The sequence below is a fragment of the Bos grunniens genome, chromosome 13 (genome assembly GCF_055505025.1).
Source record: "Bos grunniens cultivar Pamir isolate PY7600 chromosome 13, Bosgru_T2T1.0, whole genome shotgun sequence".
NCBI lineage: Eukaryota > Metazoa > Chordata > Mammalia > Artiodactyla > Bovidae > Bos > Bos grunniens.
In genome coordinates this window covers 32,815,777-32,836,305 of record NC_141177.1, presented here as the reverse complement: position 1 = coordinate 32,836,305, position 20,529 = coordinate 32,815,777, and the positions used below count along the sequence as shown (strand labels likewise).

At 39.7% G+C, this 20,529-nt stretch overlaps 1 protein-coding gene across 5 annotated transcripts in view; it reads right to left on the bottom strand.

Annotated features, from left to right (window-relative positions):
* HAO1 (hydroxyacid oxidase 1) overlaps positions 1–20,161 on the bottom strand; it is a 151,392-nt gene extending 131,231 nt beyond the window's left edge. For 2 of the 5 annotated variants that reach the window (XM_086333405.1, XM_086333407.1), the window contains exons 1-2: positions 19,966–20,150; positions 10,322–10,473 (exon numbers count right to left, since the gene is read on the bottom strand). In XM_086333405.1, the coding sequence (XP_086189531.1) occupies positions 10,322–10,473; positions 19,966–20,102 (289 nt within the window). In that variant the 5' untranslated portion in view covers positions 20,103–20,150. Of the gene's footprint in view, positions 1–10,321; positions 10,474–19,965 lie in introns of all 5 variants that reach the window. The other 3 variants (XM_086333406.1, XM_086333409.1, XM_086333408.1) reach the window with 3 other exon arrangements.
* Positions 20,162–20,529: the final 368 nt, after the last annotated feature.

Genomic DNA, 20,529 nt, shown 5'->3' with positions numbered 1-20,529 from the left:
TCCAAGCCTCAGTTTCCACATCCACAGGAGTTGGATAAAGGGCTTTGGGCTCACACATTTTAAGACACCACTAGGGGATAGATCGGAGAGGGCAATGGGACCCCACTCCAGTGCTCTTGCCTGGAAAATCCCACGGGTGGAGGACCCTGGTAGGCTGCAGTCCATGGGGTCGCTAAGAGTCAGACACAATTGAGCAACTTCACTCTCACTTTTCACTTTCAGGCATTGGAGAAGGAAATGGCAACCCACTCCAGTGTTCTTGCCTGGAGAATCCCAGGGACGGAGGAGCCTGGTGGGCTGCCGTCTATGGGGTCACACAGAGTCAGACATAACTGAAGCGACTTAGCAGCAGCAGCAGCAGGGGATAGATGAGTTAAAAATTCAAATTTCCTGGCACATATTAATTGCTAAATAAATGTTGGCTATTATAATTTTCCACAAGACTTTGAAGTATCACTTTTAAAATTTATATGTTTTTTAAACACCTATTTGTTTTCAGCAAGATCCAGAGATAAATACTTATCTGATCAGTCTCCTCCAAACCAAGAAGGCAGCTTTAAGAAATAAAAATCCAGTGTAGGTAGATACTCACTCCACACTCTCTATCCTCCAGAGCTGGCATAGAGTTGAAAGTAAGTGGGCTGGGAGGAAGTTCCAGAAATGTAAGGAAGGGCAGGTCTCTACTTTGGTCTCTCTTTTTGTATTTGATGACATTTTAAAAATGGAACAAAATAATTTATTTATATGCTGAAAAAATTGTAAAGACCATCTATTCCTGTTGGGAGTTTTCTACTTTTGAATACTTTTTCTTTGTTTCTGTCTTAGCAACAGAACCCTTTGTTTGAAGGGTCACTCTTTTGAATCCCAATAAGTAACAAAAGTAGCTGTGTGCTCAGTGACACACTTAACTTCCCTGAGATACTTGGAAACAACTCCAGCTCCTTGGGACACCGGAAATAAACTACTGCTCTTGCATAAGCAGCTCACTTTATCAGTGCAGGAGCGTAATCATAGAGAGTGGAAATGTCCCGCCTCAAGGAGCGAAACTAGTTAGTGGTGAATTTCCACATAAATCAGACGCCCCAGCCTGGCAGCTCAGTGGTCAGTTGTAGCCCACAAAAGTATTTACTTTGGCCCACACATTGTTGCCCCAAACAGTGTTTTAAAGAATTTTGATTTATTTGCCAACGTTTAAAAACCAGGAGATTGCACATAAAAATCAAGGTTTCTGGCTTCTCTTAAAAAAATTTTTTTTGAAGATTTGGCAGACCCACATTCTCATTCCCATAGGGCATCAGTTAGCTGGAGGTAAGATGGGGCTACCCTCCTTCCACGGAATATGCAGTCTAGGCATGGTACCCTCTCTACCACTGAGCTTGCATTGTTGTTTTCTCAACTTCATCTCTCCTTGCACATTTACATTACCAACCTGGCCCTAAAAGCCATTTTTTGAGGTTTCTGCATAAAACTTAAAAAAAAAAATTAAGCAAAGTAAAAAGAGCATTCTTTACTTCCACTAAGATATAAATGGAGTGTACTTTTCTGATGTGCGGAATGTATGGAAGAGAAATATTTTAGGGACTTGGAATCTCAGGGGCAAATAAAAGTTGAGCCCCACTTCAGGAAGCTTTTCCCAACATTTATCCCATGTGATTCTCACAAGAACTTCTAGAGGTAAGATCTCTTATTAAAGTAGGGTTGCCAGCTATAGCAAATAGACATAGGATACCCTGTTACAAATGAATTTTTATCTGAAATGCAACCACAGCTTGCTCTTTCGTTGCCATTTTGAAAAGAAAGAAAGTGTAGTTCCACTGGTCACTCTACAATCACAGTCATGTAAAAACAGAGAGCTCTGTTTTGGGGTTTAGTTGGTACTGGGGACATGTCCCACAGTGGTAAGGAGAAAGACCCAAGGACCCCTGAAGCAGGGCTCCATGAAGAAGTTTGCAGAACAGTGAGACCCTGGCACCATGACAACTTTCAGAACTTTCTAGCTGCTCATTCTAATTATTCAGGCCAGACCATTCCCTGGGGATTTGAATATCCTTCACTTAAATCTTACTGACCAAGCTAGGGGGAGCCCTTTCTTCAGAAAGGGCTGCTAACTATCACCTATTCTCCAAGTATTGTTAGTCGCTCAGTTGTGCCCAACTGTTTGCGACCCCATGGACTGCAGCCCACCAAGCTCCTCTGTCCATGAGATTTTTTGGGCAAGGATACTGGAGTGGATTGCCGTTTCCTTCTCCACCTATTCTCCAAACTTGGCTTCAATTTCTCCTGCTAGCTAGGGACCAAGACTCTGGAAACAAGAAAGCTACATTAAGGGCCAGATAATTAGGAGAGTGAGAAAAAAAGTCCTTCACAACAACATCCATAGATTTCATAATCTCCACAAGGATCAAGCTAGCTTGAGAGTATGTCCATATTTGGAAACAATAAAGTAAATCAAATATTAGCTGTATAATTCCATGTTGATTTCGTCAGTTTTGAGAGAAAGAAACAATCTCTATCAAATACAAGCATCCCTCCACTTTTAAAGTGCCTATGGTTGTATTAATATTCAGTTAGCCACTGTCTTGGTTTGTATTCTTCCAGAAGCTGACAATGAGACAGTACTGTGAGCCTGAGACTTTTATTTGGGAATGATCACAAGCTAAGCTGAAGGAATGGGAAAGTGAAAGAGGAAAGGGAGGCAGCCAAGGAAGGGTGTGATATTGGGCAGGTGACTTCTGAAGGCAACTGGGGCCCAGGCTTACTGGGGAAACCCTGGGTGGTAGGATGAGAAAATACTTCCGTGACCCTGATCAAAGAGAGCTGGAGTATTTTTCTAACAGCCTGAAGGATGCCCTTCCACTCACCAACTTCCAACACCACCCCCATCAGCTCCTGTTGCCAGAGAAAATATTAGGCAAAAAGTTGCATGTTCTGATAGAAATGGGAAGTAACAAAGGAATATATGATGGGCACCAATAGCATCTGTTCCAGACACACATTTTTTCCTTCTGAATAATCTATCCATCCCACAACCAACACATACCAACCAAGGAGCCCTTTTTGTTAAGAGCTGATCACCACCACTTTGGAGGATTAATAGCCATACTACATAGACCATCAATCCATAGACAGTGATAGGAACATAGAAGAAATCTTAAGAATGTTGAAATCCTTGAGGGATGATTCTACTACAAATATGGAATATAAACTGTCGTGTCAGTAGCCTGACAAGAACCTGTTCAGGATCTTAGCTTCTTGAAGCCAGTGTGTATAACCTTTCCTTGCGAATTCCTCTGTGTTCTCGGTGTCACTACATCATTTGCTCTGCCTGTTCTGCCTTATCCTAACATCTATCAAGTGTTTCACTCTCCTGCATTCTCCTGGGGTAGGCATAGGCTGCTTCGCCTGCACCTTAAATAGCAAATTTTTTCCCTTTTACCTTTAGGGCTTCTCTGGTGGCTCAGCAGGTAAAGAATCCACCTGCAATGTAGGAGACCTGGGTTTCAATCCCTGGATTGGGAAGATCCCCTGGAGAAGGGAACAGCTACCCACTCCAGTATTCTGGTCTGGAGAACTCCATGGACTATATAGTCTATAGGGTCACAAAGAATTGGACATGACTGGGCAACTTTCACTTTCACTTCACTTTCAGGGAATTGTGATTTACAGATAAATGGGCTTCCCCTCATAACACTTGTGGGATTTTCTGGAAATTAAAAACAACACAAGGTGGCTAAGAGCCCAAACTGTGGAGCCAGACTGCCGAGGTCTGAATCCTATCTGTATCATTTATAAATTCACACAATTTTGTGACCCTCGGTGTCTACTGTGTGCTTCAGTTTTTCATGTATCAGTTCAGTTCAGTCACTCAGTTCTGTCCAACTCTTTGCGACCCCATGAATCGCAGCACGCATGGCCTCCCTGTCCATCACCATCTCCTGGAGTCCACTCAAACTCACATCCATTGAGTTGGTGATGCCATCCAGCCATCTAATCCTCTGTCATCCCCTTTTCCTCCTGCCCCCAATCCCTCCCAGCATCAGAGTCTTTTCCAATGAGTCAACCCTTCGCATGAGGTGGCCAAAGTACTGGAGTTTCAGCTTTAGCATCAGTCCTTCCAAAGAACACCCAGGGCTGATCTCCTTCAGAATGGACTGGTTGGATCTCCTTGCAGTCCAAGGGACTCTCAAGAGTCTTCTCCAAAACCACAGTTCAAAAGCATCGATTCTTCAGTGCTCAGCTTTCTTCACAGTCCAACTCTCACATCCACACATGATCACTGGAAAAACCATAGCCTTGACTAGACGAATTTTTGTTGGCAAAGTAATGTCTCTGCTTTTCAATATGCTATCTAGGTTGGTCATAACTTTTCTTCCAAGGAGTAAGCATCTTTTAATTTCATGGCTGCAGTCACCATCTGCAGTGATTTTGGAGCCCCAAAAAGATAAAGCCTGACACTGTCTCCACTGTTTCCCCATCTATTTCCCATGAAGTGATGGGACCTGACGCCATGATCTTCGTTTTCTGAATGTTGAATTTTAAGCCAACTTTTTCACTCTCCTCTTTCACTTTCATCAAGAGACTTTTTAGTTCCTCTTCACTTTCTGCAATAAGGGTGGTGTCATCTGCATATCTGAGGTTATTGATATTTCTCCTGGCAATCTTGATTCCAGCTAGTGCTTCTTCCAGCCCAGCGTTTCTCATGAGGTACTCTGCATAGAAGTTAAATAAGCAGGGTGACAATATACTGACTTGACGTGCTCCTTTTCCTATTTGGAACCAGTCTGTTGTTCCATGTCCAGTTCTAACTGTTGCTTCCTGACCTGCATACAAGTTTCTCAAGAGGCATGTCAGGTGGTCTGGTATTCCCATCTCTTTCAGAATTTTCCACAGTTTATTGTGATGCACACAGTCAAAGGCTTTGGCATAGTTAATAAAGCAGAAATAGATGTTTTTCTGGAACTCTCTTGCTTTTTCCATGATCCAGCGGATGTTGGCAATTTGATCTCTGGTTCCTCTGCCTTTTCTAAAACCAGCTTGAACATCAGGAAGTTCACGGTTCATGTATTGCTGAAGCCTGGCTTGGAGAATTTTGAGCATTACTTTACTAGCATGTGAGATGAGTGCAATTGTGCGGTAGTTTGAGCGTTCTTTGGCATTGCTTTTCTTTGGGATTGGAATGAAAACTGACCTTTTCCAGTTCTGTGGCCACTGCTGAGTTTTCCAAATTTGCTGGCATATTGAGTGCAGCACTTTCACAGCATCATCTTTCAGGATTTGAAATAGCTCAACTGGAATTCTATCACCTCCACTAGCTTTGTCCATAGTGATGCTTTCTAAGGCCCACTTGACTTTACATTCCAAGATGTCTGGCTCTAGGTCAGTGATCACACCATCGTGATTATCTTGGTCGTGAAGATCTTTTTTGTATAGTTCCTCTGTGTATTCTTGCCACCCCTTCTGAATATCTTCTGCTTCTGTTAGGTCCATACCATTTCTGTCCTTTATCGAGCCCATCTTTGCATGAAATGTTCCCTTGGTATCTCTAAATCTCTTGAACAGATCTCTAGTCTTTCCCATTCTGTTGTTTTTCTCTATTGCTTTGCATTGATCGCTGAGGAAGGCTTTCTTATCTTTTTTTGCTATTCTTTGGAACTCTGCATTCAGATGCTTATATCTGTCCTTTTCTCCTTTGCTTTTCGCTTCTCTTCTTTTCACAGCTATTTGTAAGGCCTCCCCAGACAGCCATTTTGCTTTTTTGCATTTTTTTGAATGGGAATGGTCTTGATCCCTGTCTCCTGTACAATGTCATGAACCTCAGTCCATAGTTCATCAGGCACTCTATCAGATCTAGTCCCTTAAATCTATTTCTCACTTCCACTGTATAATCATAAGGGATTTGATTAAGGTTATACCTGAATGGTCTCGTGGTTTTCCCTTCTTTCTTCAATTTCAGTCTGAATTTGGCAATAAGGAGTTCATGATCTGAGCCACAGTCAGCTCCCAGTCTTGTTTTTGCTGACTGTATAGAGCTTCTCCATCTTTGGCTGCAAAGAATATAATCAATCTGATTTCAGTATTGACCATCTGGTGATGTCCATGTGTAGAGTCTTCTCTTGTGTTGTTGGAAGAGGGTGTTTGCTATGACCAGTGCATTCTCTTGGCAAAATTCTATTAGCCTTTGCCCTGCTTCATTCCGTATTCCAAAGCCAAATTTGCCTGTTACTCCAGGTGTTTCTTGACTTCCTACTTTTGCATTCCAGTCCCCTATAATGAAAAAGACATCTTTTTTGGGTGTTAGTTCTAAAAGGTCTTGTAGGTCTTCATAGAACCGTTCAACTTCAGCTTCTTCAGCGTTACTGGTTGGGGCACAGCATTACTTCTCATATATAAAATGGGCCTAATAATAGTACCTACCTCTTTGGGTTGTTTGGAGGATGTGATGCTTTAATACTTGTAATGTGTTTATAAAAGTGCCTGGAGCATGGTATTAAGTGCTTAATAAATAAATCTAAAGGGGTAAGACTCCAGTAGGCCTTTAATAATGCCTCAGAGTTAGCGCTGGCAGGAAATAGTGTTAGATAAAACAGTCATGCCTAGGCTGTCAAAGTAGTTTCTAAGTAAGCTTTCTTCTCATTTTTCTTCCCACCTTACTCCCAGCAAAAAGGAGTAGTGACCTTGGAATCATCAGAAGTGAGTTGGAGAATAAGTCCTATTAATCACTAACTATGAAAACTTGCTCTGTATGGAACCAGCTCTTCACCTGCTGGGGACAGTGACACCTGTCAAATAGCAAATATAGTGATTTATGTAAAAATAATTTGCAGCTTCAGGGTGTTTTATCAATTCAATAAGCTTTGCTTATTGCCTTCTTCACTTCCTTCCATTCTCATCCATTCCTCCATGGTTCCTTCTCCAGTTTTCTCTCTTATTTTAAATTTAACTTTTATTGCACTCTTCTAAATCAAAGAAAATTCTATACATATAGACCAAAAATAAGAAGGTTATAGAGTCACATCTGATCCTATAGTCAGAATATCCATAACCCACAAATAAAATTTTGTAAAATGTGGTCTACATTCTTGGTCCTCAAAAGTAAATATATTCTAGGACCTTAATACAGTTTATAACGGCTTTTTAAAAATTCTTATATTGTAACATATTTCTATGCCAGTCAACTCTTCATTTCATATAATTTTTAAATGTTTACCCCATTTTTTATGCATCCTATTTTTTTGCAACCAATCTCTAATTCTGGGACATTTGAGTTATTTTCCTAACTTTTTCTTATTAAAAATAACAGGGACGGGACTTCCTTTGTGGTCCAGTGGCCAAGATTCCACACTTCCAATGCAGGGGGCCTGGTTTTCATCCTTGGCAAGGGAATTAGACCCCACATTGAAACTTCATTGCAAATCTGCATTGCATCAAAAGATCCCTCATGCCTCAGCTAAGACCTGACACAGCCAAATAGGCAAATACTTAAAAAATAATAATAACAGGCATAAAAATTCCTGAAGAAATGTCATTCCTCAAAATCATAAATATTTCCTTGGAATTCCTAGAGGAAATTTATAGCATCACATGGAATTGGTATTTTTAAAGCTTTGACAAACAGTTCCAAACTATTTTCTAGAAAGATTATTCCACTTTATACTCCTCCTAAGTTTAGTTCAGTCTCTCAGTTGTGTCTGACTCTTTGCAACCCCATGAATCGCAGCATGCCCAGCCTCCCTGTCCATCACCAACTCCCGGAGTTTACCCAAACTCATGTCCATCGAGTCGGTGATGCCATCCAGCCATCTCATCCTCTGTCATCCCCTTCTTCCCCTGCCCCCAATCCCTCCCAGCATCAGGGCCTTTTCCAATGAGTCAACTCTTCGCATGAGGTAGCCCAAGTATTGGAGTTTCAGCTTCAGCATCAGTCCTTCCAGTGAACACCCAGGACTGATCTCCTTTAGGATGGACTGGTTGGATCTCCTTGCAGTCCAAGGGACTCTCAAGAGTCTTTGCCAACACCACAGTTCAAAAGCATCAATTCTTCGGTGCTCAGCTTTCTTCACAGTCCAACTCTCACATCCATACATGACCACTGGAAAAACCATAGCCTTGACTAGATGTATCTTTGTTGGCAAAGTAATGTCTCTGCTTTTTAATATACTGTCTAGGTTGGTCATAACTTTCCTTCCAAGGAGTAAGTGTCTTTTAATTTCAAGGTTGCAATCACTATCTGCAGTGATTTTGGAGCCACCAAAAATAAAGTCTGACACTGTTTCCACTGTTTCCCCATCTATTTCCCATGAAGTGATGGGACCAGATGCCATGATTCATTTTCTGAATGTTGAGCTTTAAGTCAACTTTTTCACTTTCCTCTTTCACTTTCATCAGGAGGCTTTTTAGTTCCTCTTCACTTTCTGCCATAAGGGTGGTGTCATCTGCATATCTGAGGTGATTGATATTTCTCCTGGCAATCTTGATTCCAGCTTGTGCTTCTTCCAGTCCAGCGTTTCTCATGATGTACTCTGCATATAAGTTAAATAAGCAGGGTGACAATATACGGCCTTGACGTGCTCCTTTTCCTATTTGGAACCAGTCTGTTGTTCCATGTCCAGTTCTAACTGTTGCTTCCTGACCTGCATATAGGTTTCTCTTAAAAATGCACATTTTCAACATGCATATAACCTCATCCCACGATTTAATCTTAAAATAATATAATTTGATAGTCAGAAAACACAATATTATAATTTATATTTATTTGATAATCATGGATATGATAAAATATTTTATATATTTAATATGTTTATTGGCCATTTTTATGTCTACATTTGTGAATGTCCTATTTGAATTTTTTCATTTACATCTTTTCCTCCATTTAGGGGTTATATGTTATTTTATTATTCAAACATAAAGCTCTTTACACAAAAAGGACATTAACCTTTTGCAGTCTCATATTTTTTCAATTCATTTTGGTTTACCATTTGTTTTAATCTTTTATAGAAATTTGAGAGTGTGGAAATTTCCATTTTTGTGTGTATGCTGACTTGTTTGCTTTTGTTTTACTCTTTGTGATCTATAACATGTTTGAGAAGTTCTCTCTTATCCAAATTTTAAGTAGACCAATACCATTTCTCCTTTTTCCCCTTCTCTCTCTCCATATTTCAGGATTACTGTAGATAAATGGTTGGGGCTCCAAGGGTCACTTGTCTCTGTGGTCCCAAAATTAAAGACCTAAATCTTCCCAGCACAATCTCACTGAGTCAGGCTGATATTCAAAGCAGTAGTTTGTGGAAGACATTTCAAGGAGGAAAGTGAATTCACAAGCTCCTTGATTCTTAGAATTAAAATTCTTTAAAAATAGTATTTAGTTCCTGCTCTTTGGTCCTGAATTTCCTGCCTTCCTTGGTTTAGTCACTAAGTCTTGTCCGACGCTTGCGACCCCATGGACTATAGCCTGCCAGGCTCCTCTGCCCATGGGATTCTCCAGGAAATAATATTGAAGTGGGTTGCCATTTCCTTCTCCTACCTGCCGTCCTTAGCATAAAAAAAAAAAAAAAATCAGATAAAATGTGTTACCAACTTTTATACATGCTTCTGAAGCAGAATGTGGGGAGATTTATCACTGCACATACCTTTTCAAATATCCATAGTTGCTAGCAGACTGGGAAGTTGACAAATTACCCTTAATTAGGAATTTCTGCATTTCATATTTGAATTTCTCATTATTCCCTCCTAAGGCAGTTGAAAACACTCTATTTTGGGGAATATAACCCATCCATAAGCAAACTATAGCAGAAAACATAACCAACCAAGTCACAGTATTTGCTGTTTGACAGTGAGAATCATGTGGGTTTAGGGGAAGCAAAAAGAGCTTTGAAAATGAGGTGGATGTGAAGTTGAGTCCATCTCTGTATGCCTAGTTGTGTCACCATGGGTGAGTCCCTTTCTCAGACCTCAATTTTTTGAGATGTTGATATTAATACTCACAGTATGAATAAAAGTCAGTGAGCCACTACTCCATGCCAGGTACTGGTACTTTGTATGTGAAAATTCAGTTAATCCTTACAGTAATCCAGGGAGGTAGGTGTTATTTTTATCCCCATTTTACAGCTAATAAAGCTGAAGCACACAGAGTATCTTGCTAAAGTAATACATCTAGAAGGTAGAAGAGCAGGACGTGCAAGAACAGGCATTTCTATGCCAGTCAGTGAGCTTAACTATTGTGAGTATAAAAACATCCAGGGAAGTGTTTGCTTGATGCATACAGAGGAGACAGTCACTAAATGTTAGTTTGTTTCTGTCCTTTGAGTGAGAACCTTCTTCCTACCTCGCACCGTTGCAAGCTCCCCATCCACGTGAGCCATGCACTGCATGGCAGTGGCCCCAACGCAGATCGGCATGCTGACTTTTTGCCCTAAAACAGAAGTCGACAGGTCTATTTCAGCAACATTCCGGAGCATCCTTGGATATAGCTTCCACCTAGAATTTGGGGGAGGGTGGAGAAAAGGTTTGAGAATTTCAAGTGTTTGAGTTAGAAAAAGAAGATATTCTTGTGTATTTCCCAGCAAGCAAATTACTTCACAAAGCTCAAGGAAATTAGGAAATTTTAATGCTTGTTAAGATAGAAAGTTATCAATAAGATTAATAATAAACCTCTCAAGTTATTGTTCTTAGTCAAGAACAATTAAACCGTAGACATCGCCCATTTGAGTCTACAGCCTTTTGCTCTTTGAGAAACACATTTGCATATCCAGACAATCAAGATCTAGAAGAGTTCCACCATCCTGAAAAATTGCCCCATTTCCTTTCAATCCCCTAACATCCTCTGATCATTTTGTTGTTGTTGTTCCTATAGTTTTACTTTGCAAGAATATCATAAAAATGGAATCATATATAGTTCGTCCTGAAATTATATATAATTGATCCTTGAACAGGGCAGGGGTAGTGGGGTGGGTCAGTCCTTTGCACAGTGGAAAATCTGTGTATAACTTTACAGTTGGATCCTCCAGATCTCTGGTTTCACATCCACAGATTCAAGCAACTGCAGATCATGTACTACCTTTTCGGTGTAAAAAAAAAAAAAAAAAAAAAAACCCATGTATATGCGTACCTGCTAAGTTCAAATCCATATTCAAAGGTCAACTCTAGTATATGGCATTTTGAATCAGGCTTGGGATGTGGCTCAGCTGGTTAAGAATCCGTCTGCAATATGGGAGACCTGGGTTCAGTTCCTAGGTTGGGAAGATCCCCTGGAGAAGGGAACAGATACCCATTCCAGTATTCTGGCCTGGAGAATTCCATGAACCATATAGTCTGTGGGGTGGCAAAGAGTCAGACATGACTGAGTGACTTTCACTTTCACTTTTTTTTTAGCTCAGCCTAATGCTTTTGAGATTCATCCATATTGCTGCAAGCATCAATAATTGTCGTTTTCAGTTGATGGTGAGTATTCCATCGTAAAAATGTAGCACAGTTTATCCATTCTCAAGATAAGAATATTTGGAATCTTTCAACTTGGGGTGATAATATATAATGCCACCATAAGCATTCACCGGAAGGTTTCTGTGTGAACATAGCTTTCATTTCACTTCTTCCAAGCCATTTTGAAGACAGTATAGAATGGCATGGGCATTAGATTAGAGTTTAAGAAGATATCCTATGTCTACGTCAACTGTTCTTTTTTCTTACAGACAGTAGCTTCAGGCAATTACTTGTAAAATTATGATGTGGTTTCTTCAAAATCCTTGATCTGAATTCTGTATCCATTGAAGTATGACGATAAGGTAAGATGGGGTTTTTTTTTAGTAAATTGAGCATTTTCCCCAAAAATGTTATTTGGCAGAGACTGGAATTTTTGACCCAAAGAATTTTTGACCCCTGACCATTATCTAAAATTATTTTTTCTGCAGTTCTTTTGTGTAGCAATGTAAGTTACTAACAAACCAAGAAACAAACTAGTAAAATTTACAGGAAAACTAGTTCTCTTTTCTCTCTGCAAAATTTATATCTCCTATTTGTTCAGGATTATTTTCTCCTCATTTATCCCTTGCATTCCTATACACTAATAATGAGAAAACAGAAAGAGAAATTAAGGAAACAATTCCATTCACCATTGCAACGGAAAGAATAAAATACTTAGGAATATATCTACCTAAAGAAACTAAAGACCTATATATAGAAAACTATAAAACACTGGTGAAAGAAATCAAAGAGGACACTAATAGATGGAGAAATATACCATGTTCATGGATTGGAAGAATCAATATAGTGAAAATGAGTATACTACCCAAAGCAATTTATAGATTCAATGCAATCCCTATCAAGCTACCAACAGTATTCTTCACAGAGCTAGAACAAATAATTTCACAATTTGTATGGAAATACAAAAAACCTCGAATAGCCAAAGCGATCTTGAGAAAGAAGAATGGAACTGGAGGAATCAACCTACCTGACTTCAGGCTCTACTACAAAGCCACAGTTATCAAGACAGTATGGTACTGGCACAAAGACAGAAATATTGATCAATGGAATAAAATAGAAAGCCCAGAGATAAATCCACGCACATATGGACACCTTATCTTTGACAAAGGAGGCAAGAATATACAATGGATTAAAGACAATCTCTTTAACAAGTGGTGCTGGGAAATCTGGTCAACCACTTGTAAAAGAATGAAACTGGACCACTTTCTAACACCATACACAAAAATAAACTCAAAATGGATTAAAGATCTAAACGTAAGACCAGAAACTATAAAACTCCTAGAGGAGAACATAGGCAAAACACTCTCCGACATACATCACAGCAGGATCCTCTATGACCCACCTCCCAGAATATTGGAAATAAAAGCAAAAATAAACAAATGGGACCTAATTAACCTTAAAAGCTTCTGCACATCAAAGGAAACTATTAGCAAGGTGAAAAGACAGCCTTCAGAATGGGAGAAAATAATAGCAAATGAAGCAACCGACAAACAACTAATCTCAAAAATATACAAGCAACTCCTACAGCTCAACTCCAGAAAAATAAACGACCCAATCAAAAAATGGGCCAAAGAACTAAATAGACATTTCTCCAAAGAAGACATACAGATGGCTAACAAACACATGAAAAGATGCTCAACATCACTCATTATCAGAGAAATGCAAATCAAAACCACTATGAGGTACCATTTCACACCAGTCAGAATGGCTGCGATCCAAAAGTCTACAAATAATAAATGCTGGAGAGGGTGTGGAGAAAAGGGAACCCTCTTACACTGTTGGTGGGAATGCAACCTAGTACAGCCACTATGGAGAACAGTGTGGAGATTCCTTAAAAAACTGGAAATAGAACTGCCTTATGATCCAGCAATCCCACTGCTAGGCATACACACTGAGGAAACCAGAAGGGAAAGAGACATGTGTACCCCAATGTTCATCGCAGCACTGTTTATAATAGCCAGGACATGGAAGCAACCTAGATGCCCATCAGCAGATGAATGGATAAGAAAGCTGTGGTACATATACACAATGGAGTATTACTCAGCCATTAAAAAGAATACATTTGAATCAGTTCTAATGAGGTGGATGAAACTGGAGCCTATTATACAGAGTGAAGTAAGCCAGAAGGAAAAACATAAATACAGTATACTAACGCATATATATGGAATTTAGAAAGATGGTAACAATAACTCTGTATACGAGACAGCAAAAGAGACACTGATGTATAGAACAGTCTTATGGACTCTGTGGGAGAGGGAGAGGGTGGGAAGATTTGGGAGAATGGCATTGAAACATGTAAAATATCATGTAGGAAACGAGTTGCCAGTCCAGGTTCGATGCACGATGCTGGATGCTTGGGGCTGGTGCACTGGACGGCCCAGAGGGATGGTATGGGGAGGGAGGAGGGAGGAGGGTTCGGGATGGGGAACACATGTATACCTGTGGCGGATTCATTTTGATATTTTGCAAAACTAATACAATTATGTAAAGTTTAAAAATAAAATAAAATTAGAAAAAAAAAATAAAAAATAAAAAATAAATAAATAAATAAATAAAAAAAAAAAAACAAAAAAAACAAAAAAAAAACAAAAAAAAAAACTGAAGAACATACAGCCCCAGTTTCTCATGAGCATTAAGGCAATAAACCTGTGAGTACACATGCATATATACCTAACTAGCACTCACCTTCAGGACTTAGATTTAATTCTGCTTCCAGATAGATCAAGATTTTTCATTAATACAGTGAAGTGTGATTTAGTAACAGAGTCACCAAAATAAATGGAACCTCCCAAGACTTAATTGAAGCCTACTTCCTCCAGCGGAAGAAGAAATTCTGCCTTAATGTTGCTTTGAGGAATAGCTAAGGGTCTGTAATATAATCCTTCCTCACATAATAAAGTAAAAACATCCAACCCCTGCAAAACATAATAAAGAAGTTTAACGGTGATTTCTCTGCAATTCCTTTGAACAACATAATTGTCTTGATTTTCTGTCACACCACATGCTCTGCTGCTGGAAGTCTTTTCTTCTCAACTGACCCTCACAGCATGATTCTTTGATCTCCATTCTGAATGGGGAGATGCAGAAACCTTGAAGAGAAATTTTACTACCAGTCATCTCTAAGTGTATTATTAGAATGAGAGAAAAAGATTTAATAGCAGCCGTTGGCATGCTGGCCTTGGAAGGCATTAATATTTACTTAGAGCTGAGAAAACAATGGAAGCTTTTATGAAGAGCACACACAGAGCTGCAGGGCATTAGCCATGCGTGTGTTTGTGTGTCAGAAGGAACATTTTCAGATATCCAGTTCCCCTTGAATCACGCAAGGCTCAACCCTTTCCTCTACAGGCAGCAATTTCATGCTTGTCCACGAGGTGGCGAAGTCACTTTAATAACTATGCTCTTGCTTCCCACACATATAATTTTCTGCCCTGATGATGACATTACAGAGGCATCAACCAACAGCACAAAATGCAATTCCTAGACCAAATTAGATGAGATCAGTGGCGTGGAAAATGTATGCTTTCTAAAAAGTCCTTCACATTTTGAAATGTTCCAAAGAGCAATTACAACTTAACCTTGTCAGGTAATCCCAATAGTTCTGCAAGCCCCACCCAATCTCATCCCGAATTTAAGTTATTTTTTCACAATCTTACATAAAACTAGCTTACTACAACCTTGGACCCTGGTTTTATGGGACTTCCACTTTGGAAAAAAATATGAAGATTGACAAAACAATTGAACCAGCTGAATAATAAACATTTTTCAAAGGTTTCTTAAATGAAGTGGTGCAAAAGTGGAAATCATTTTAACATCCAACAAGGGCCTCAATTTTATGTTATCATAAATCAGGTCCCCAAGAGGAAGTACACTGATGAAGGAAGAAACCCTCTCATCATCCAGTTTTGAAGTTCTGTGCTGTTATTGAATCCCACCAACTCAACACAGTGAATTAATAATTTATAAGTACTGTAAGATGATCATGTCTTCCCAAATGGCTCAGTGGAAAAGAATTTGCCTGCCAATGCAGGAGACTCGGATTCAATCCCTGGGTCAGAAAGATCCCCTGGATGAGGAAATGGCAACCCACTCCAATATTCTTCCTTGGAAAATTTCATGGACAGAGGCGCCTAGTGGGCTAAAGTCCATGGTGTCACAAAAGAGTCCAACACGACTTAGCAACTAAGCAATAAAAATGATGATCATATTAATTTCTCCACATGAATTACTTATTCTAAGCATTAAAAATGCATAACATATATATACATACATAAATTGTGTATATGTATATGTAAAATATGCTACAAGTTTTAAAATCTTATTTGTTACTATTTATTTCTCAATATTGAGAGAACTTTAAAACATTTAACTGGAATATTGATACTTCTGAGACACTTGGTAAAGAAGAAGGAATTTAAGTCGGAAGAAAACACAGCCAGGTAAATACTATATTTAAACAGTCAAGCCATTTTCGGAGTGCCTCTGTGCGTAGATAAGTTTCAGAAGGCCCATGAATCTCCTGAAATATGCATGTGTGTGTGTGTGTGTGTGCGTGCGCGCACGCACGCGTGCGCACATGTGTTTGTGTGTGTAGTTTGTAATACATGTCTGGATAAAAAACCACAGCTTTGAGGTCCAACGTGGGGAGAGAGAGAGATTTCCAGGGGAGAGGGAGGGAGATGAAGAGAAGAAAAGAAAAGGGAGAAGAATGATGAGGACGGAGAAGGATGAGAAGATGACGGAACTCATGTGAGATCTCTTGCCATGTGACTTTTCAAAAACTGAGACAATTAACCGCTTTTCATAATGCAAGAGAAAAATCAGCTTGCTTACCTGTGGTGCCAAGTAGCTGAATGATTCTGTGACATTTACACCTATGAGAACACTAACAATGCCCCTGGTGAATATATATTGCTTCTCAAATGTTTAAGAGAGGGAATGATGTCACTTTTACCACCTCTTATTTGAGAAAATTCATGCAATTTTCAGTGTCACTAAGTGCATTAGGGACGATGAGCTTCCTTTACTAATATCCCATGACTTATAAACACCCAAATTGGAGAATCATATTCCACCAGATAATTTCACAAAAAGCCACAAAATGTGTGCAGACCATGTTTGAGAAAGATAATGTGTTTCTCACATTATAACCCTGGTTAATGTATAAGAGAATCTAAGAACTATCCTTTTGAAAATTAACTCCAAACTTTCAGCCCACACGAAATCTAACAAGCTGACATTTTTCATTGTTCCTGTCATAATTGCAATAGGAAACTCCGTTCTTTGGGTAGTTCTATTTGACTTTATTTGTCTTTGTGTGTGTGTGTGTGTGTGTGTGAAGCAGACACAATGTCATTACAACCTCAAGTCTTACCCAAAAATATCTCCAAGCAACTGCTTTGTCACCTAACTGGTCTGTGTCCCCAGAACCCCAAAAGGTGGTTGTCAGAGCTGGGTGCAGAGATAAAAGGTGTCATTGTGCATTCACACCATTTGCTATACCCCTGGGATAGGGAGGTTATAAATTTCACAACTGTCTTTAAAATACTCTGTCGTGTGTCACAGTGGGTTATCTGAGGTTTGCTTGATTTGTCATCTTCATTTGAATTAGAATGAGAGCTTTCAGACTGATTGCCTTCATCCCATCAAGCCAAAGCCATCACCTCGAAGAACATCTATTTTACCTCCACGTGATCAGCTTTATGTTTTTCTGGAACTCTCTTGCTTTTTCTATGATCCAGCAGATGTTGGCAATTTGATCTCTGGTTCCTCTGCCTTTTCTAAAACCAGCTTGAACATCAGGAAGTTCACGGTTCACATATCGCTGAAGCCTGGCTTGGAGAATTTTGAGCATTACTTTACTAGCGTGTGAGATGAGTGCAATTGTGCGGTAGTTTGAGCATTCTTTGGCATTGCCTTTCTTTGGGGTTGGAATGAAAACTGACCTTTTCCAGTCCTGTGGCCACTGCTGAGTTTTCCACATTTGCTGGCATATTGAGTGCAGCACTTTCACAGCATCATCTTTCAGGATTTGGAGTAGCTCAACTGGAATTCCATCACCTCCACTAGCTTTGTTCGTAGTGATGCTTTCTAAGGCCCACTTGACTTCACATTCCAGGATGTCTGGCTCTAGGTCAGTGATCACACCATCGTGATAATCTGGGTTGTGAAGATCTTTTTTGTACAGTTCTTCTGTGTATTCTTGCCACCTCTTCTTAATATCTTCTGCTTCTGTTAGGTCCATACCATTTCTGTCCTTTATTGAGCCCATCTTTGCCTGAAATGTTCCTTTGGTATCTCTGATTTTCTTGAAGAGATCCCTAGTCTTTCCCATTCTGTTGTTTTCCTCTATTTCTTTGCATTGATCGCTCAAGAAGGCTTTCTTATCTCTTCTTGCTATTCTTTGGAACTCTGCATTCAGATGTTTATATCTTTCCTTTTCTCCTTTGCTTTTCACTTCTCTTCTTCAGACACGACTGAGCGACTGATCTTATCTGATCTGATCAGCTTTATGATACAGAGTAAGAACTGAAAGTTCATCCAGCAAGTTACATGACAAAAAAAGGATTGGAGATGCTAGACAGGCAATGTGTGTTGTAATAAAAGCTCCTCACATGGTTGATAATAATCCTCTATCCTCCAGAAGAAAAAAAAGAGTCTAATAGTACATTTTTCCCTCCTTTAAAGCTGAACAAAAGAGAATGCTCAAGGTTCATAGAAAAGGTGGCATTTAAAACTCCTTCTCATTGTCTGTGTCCTGTCCCTAAGTTACTCACTCAATACTTAGGCTGAGTAGGCTGGGAATACCCACTGCTGGGGATAGCTGTGTAATTCACAGAAGCTGTGAGGTGCTTTTCCAGGCCACACAGAAGTCACCACAGTCTTCTGTGTCTCACAAGGTTTCTAGAATTTCAAGGGTTGAAGAGGTGTCTGGTTTGCTACACCCCTTCGCTCCATCTTGAAGATGTCCATTGGGCCAATTGTTTTGGGTCCATTTTTCACCAGTTCAGCCACCAGTATTTTGGAGGCCAAAGGTCAATGTGCATCCCTTGAAATGTAAGCTCCACTGGACAAGAACTTTCTTCACCTGGCTCACTCTATCCTCAACATGTATTGAATTGAACCCACTGAGATACCTAATGTGTGAGGCAATTAACCAACCAGCATGTGGTGAGGGGTGTTAAAGGGCGAGGAAGGCTGTGCAAAAATGGACTAGGTGGTCCCTTGAGCACTGTGCCTTGAGGAATGCTGATGGACACCAACTCCATTATCCTCCCAAGGCCCTGAGATTTCCTTGGTTAAAATTACCTATTTGGGTTTAAGTGTTGCTTTCAGGAAACTACTAATAGGCAAACCACATCACTTGTGAACAGAGTTGAGATGAGCCCAAGTAGGGGCAACTTCTGACAGCAGAAAACATTGAAGGACCTGAAATACCCCAAAGCAGTTGGATAAAATCATCAGAAGTTTAAGCAGCTCCACTCTTTGCCAGCTTTTCCCTTTCCATGGCTCCCTAGCATTTATTAAATCTCATTTGTGTCCCAGGAAAGATCTGAGACAAAGTCAAGGCTTGAAGGAGTTTGGGGAAGCCTCCCCTGCCTTTCACCCCACACTCAGGCTCATACACTGATTTGTAGGTGATTTGGTGCTGTTTGCTGGGAAACACCATGGTTAGAATGATTTCATTTCTCCTAATACACACATAGGAAAATGAGCCTGAGTGATTTTGCTCTAGGCTAAAGCAGAAATCAGGAAGAAAGGCAGATTCTTTCACCTGGGTACTTTTTTCCCTTTTTGTTTATTACCATCCATGAGTGCCCACATTTGCTGGCTTCACTACAGGTGCATGAGCCTCATAGACTGTAGTATATTGAGGGCTCCCCTCCCCTACTCCAGCAAATAAACCATTTCCTAACTGCATAAGCTGTGACATCCACCATCTTGGGCTTTGAAATATGAAAGTCAGTGGAAAACTAATTTGGGAAGAGAAATGAAGCCCTTTGGAGGAGAAAAGAAACCACAAAGTGAAAGATTAATGCCATATAGACAAACTTGAATCTAAAGTAAAAGTTTAGAAAACAGTAATCAAAATGAATGATAATGGAAAAGCAGCATGATGGCAACATTTGAGGCAACCATCTGATCTGGTTTGCCCAGATAAGACAGTTATCTCCTGTTTAATACTAACAGTTTTCTATACCATAAATTAGACTGTCAGAGAAAAAGAGAATGGAATCATCAGAATTTATCACCATTTTTATACACAGTTAGGTGAATTATCCACATAATTCCAAGTGAGGAAATTTAGGGTTAGCTTTTTCCAAGCAAATTTAAAGCCCAATATTTCTCACAGCCCCATGAATTTTCCCTCTCTACTAAACATAATATCTAAACAAGTAAGTCCATACCATCATTATTAAAACTGAAATATTGTGCTTTGATAGAATATCTTTGTATAATTTTAAAACATGATTTTAAAAATATTCTTACCTGGAAAATGCTGCAATATTATCAGCCAAGGTTTCCTGATCATTTGCCCCAGATTTATAATAGTCATATATAGACTTCTGAAGTACAGATTTAGCATGTTGTTCATAATCACTGATGCAAACAAGCCGAGAGGACATTTTCCTGGGCTATTGCAAACCCTGGGATGTTTTTCCCCCTGTGTTTCTTTCTACACTCTGACAATTCTGTTATTAGTCATTTATTAACAGACTTTTTCCAAAGTTCAAATTTAGTTCTCTGTTGCTTACATTAATTAAGTGAGCAAACACATGCTTAGACTTTGAAATTTTATTTGCAGCTGCCTGCCAAAGAGCAGGTAGTACATCTAAGACTCAAGAAATTGGGTTGAGGGGACAGCAAGAGGGGGTTAGGTGTCTGTTACACTAAAAAGGCAGGAGAATGAGGAAAAATTAAAAACCTAGAGCAGTACTTGCCTAAAGCCGCCCTTGGCTCAATTCTGCCAAAGGCTGTTTCTTCCCTACTGCGTGTGTCTTTGCTATTTAACTGGTACCCAGAATTTGCTGCACACTCAATTTTCTTTCCATA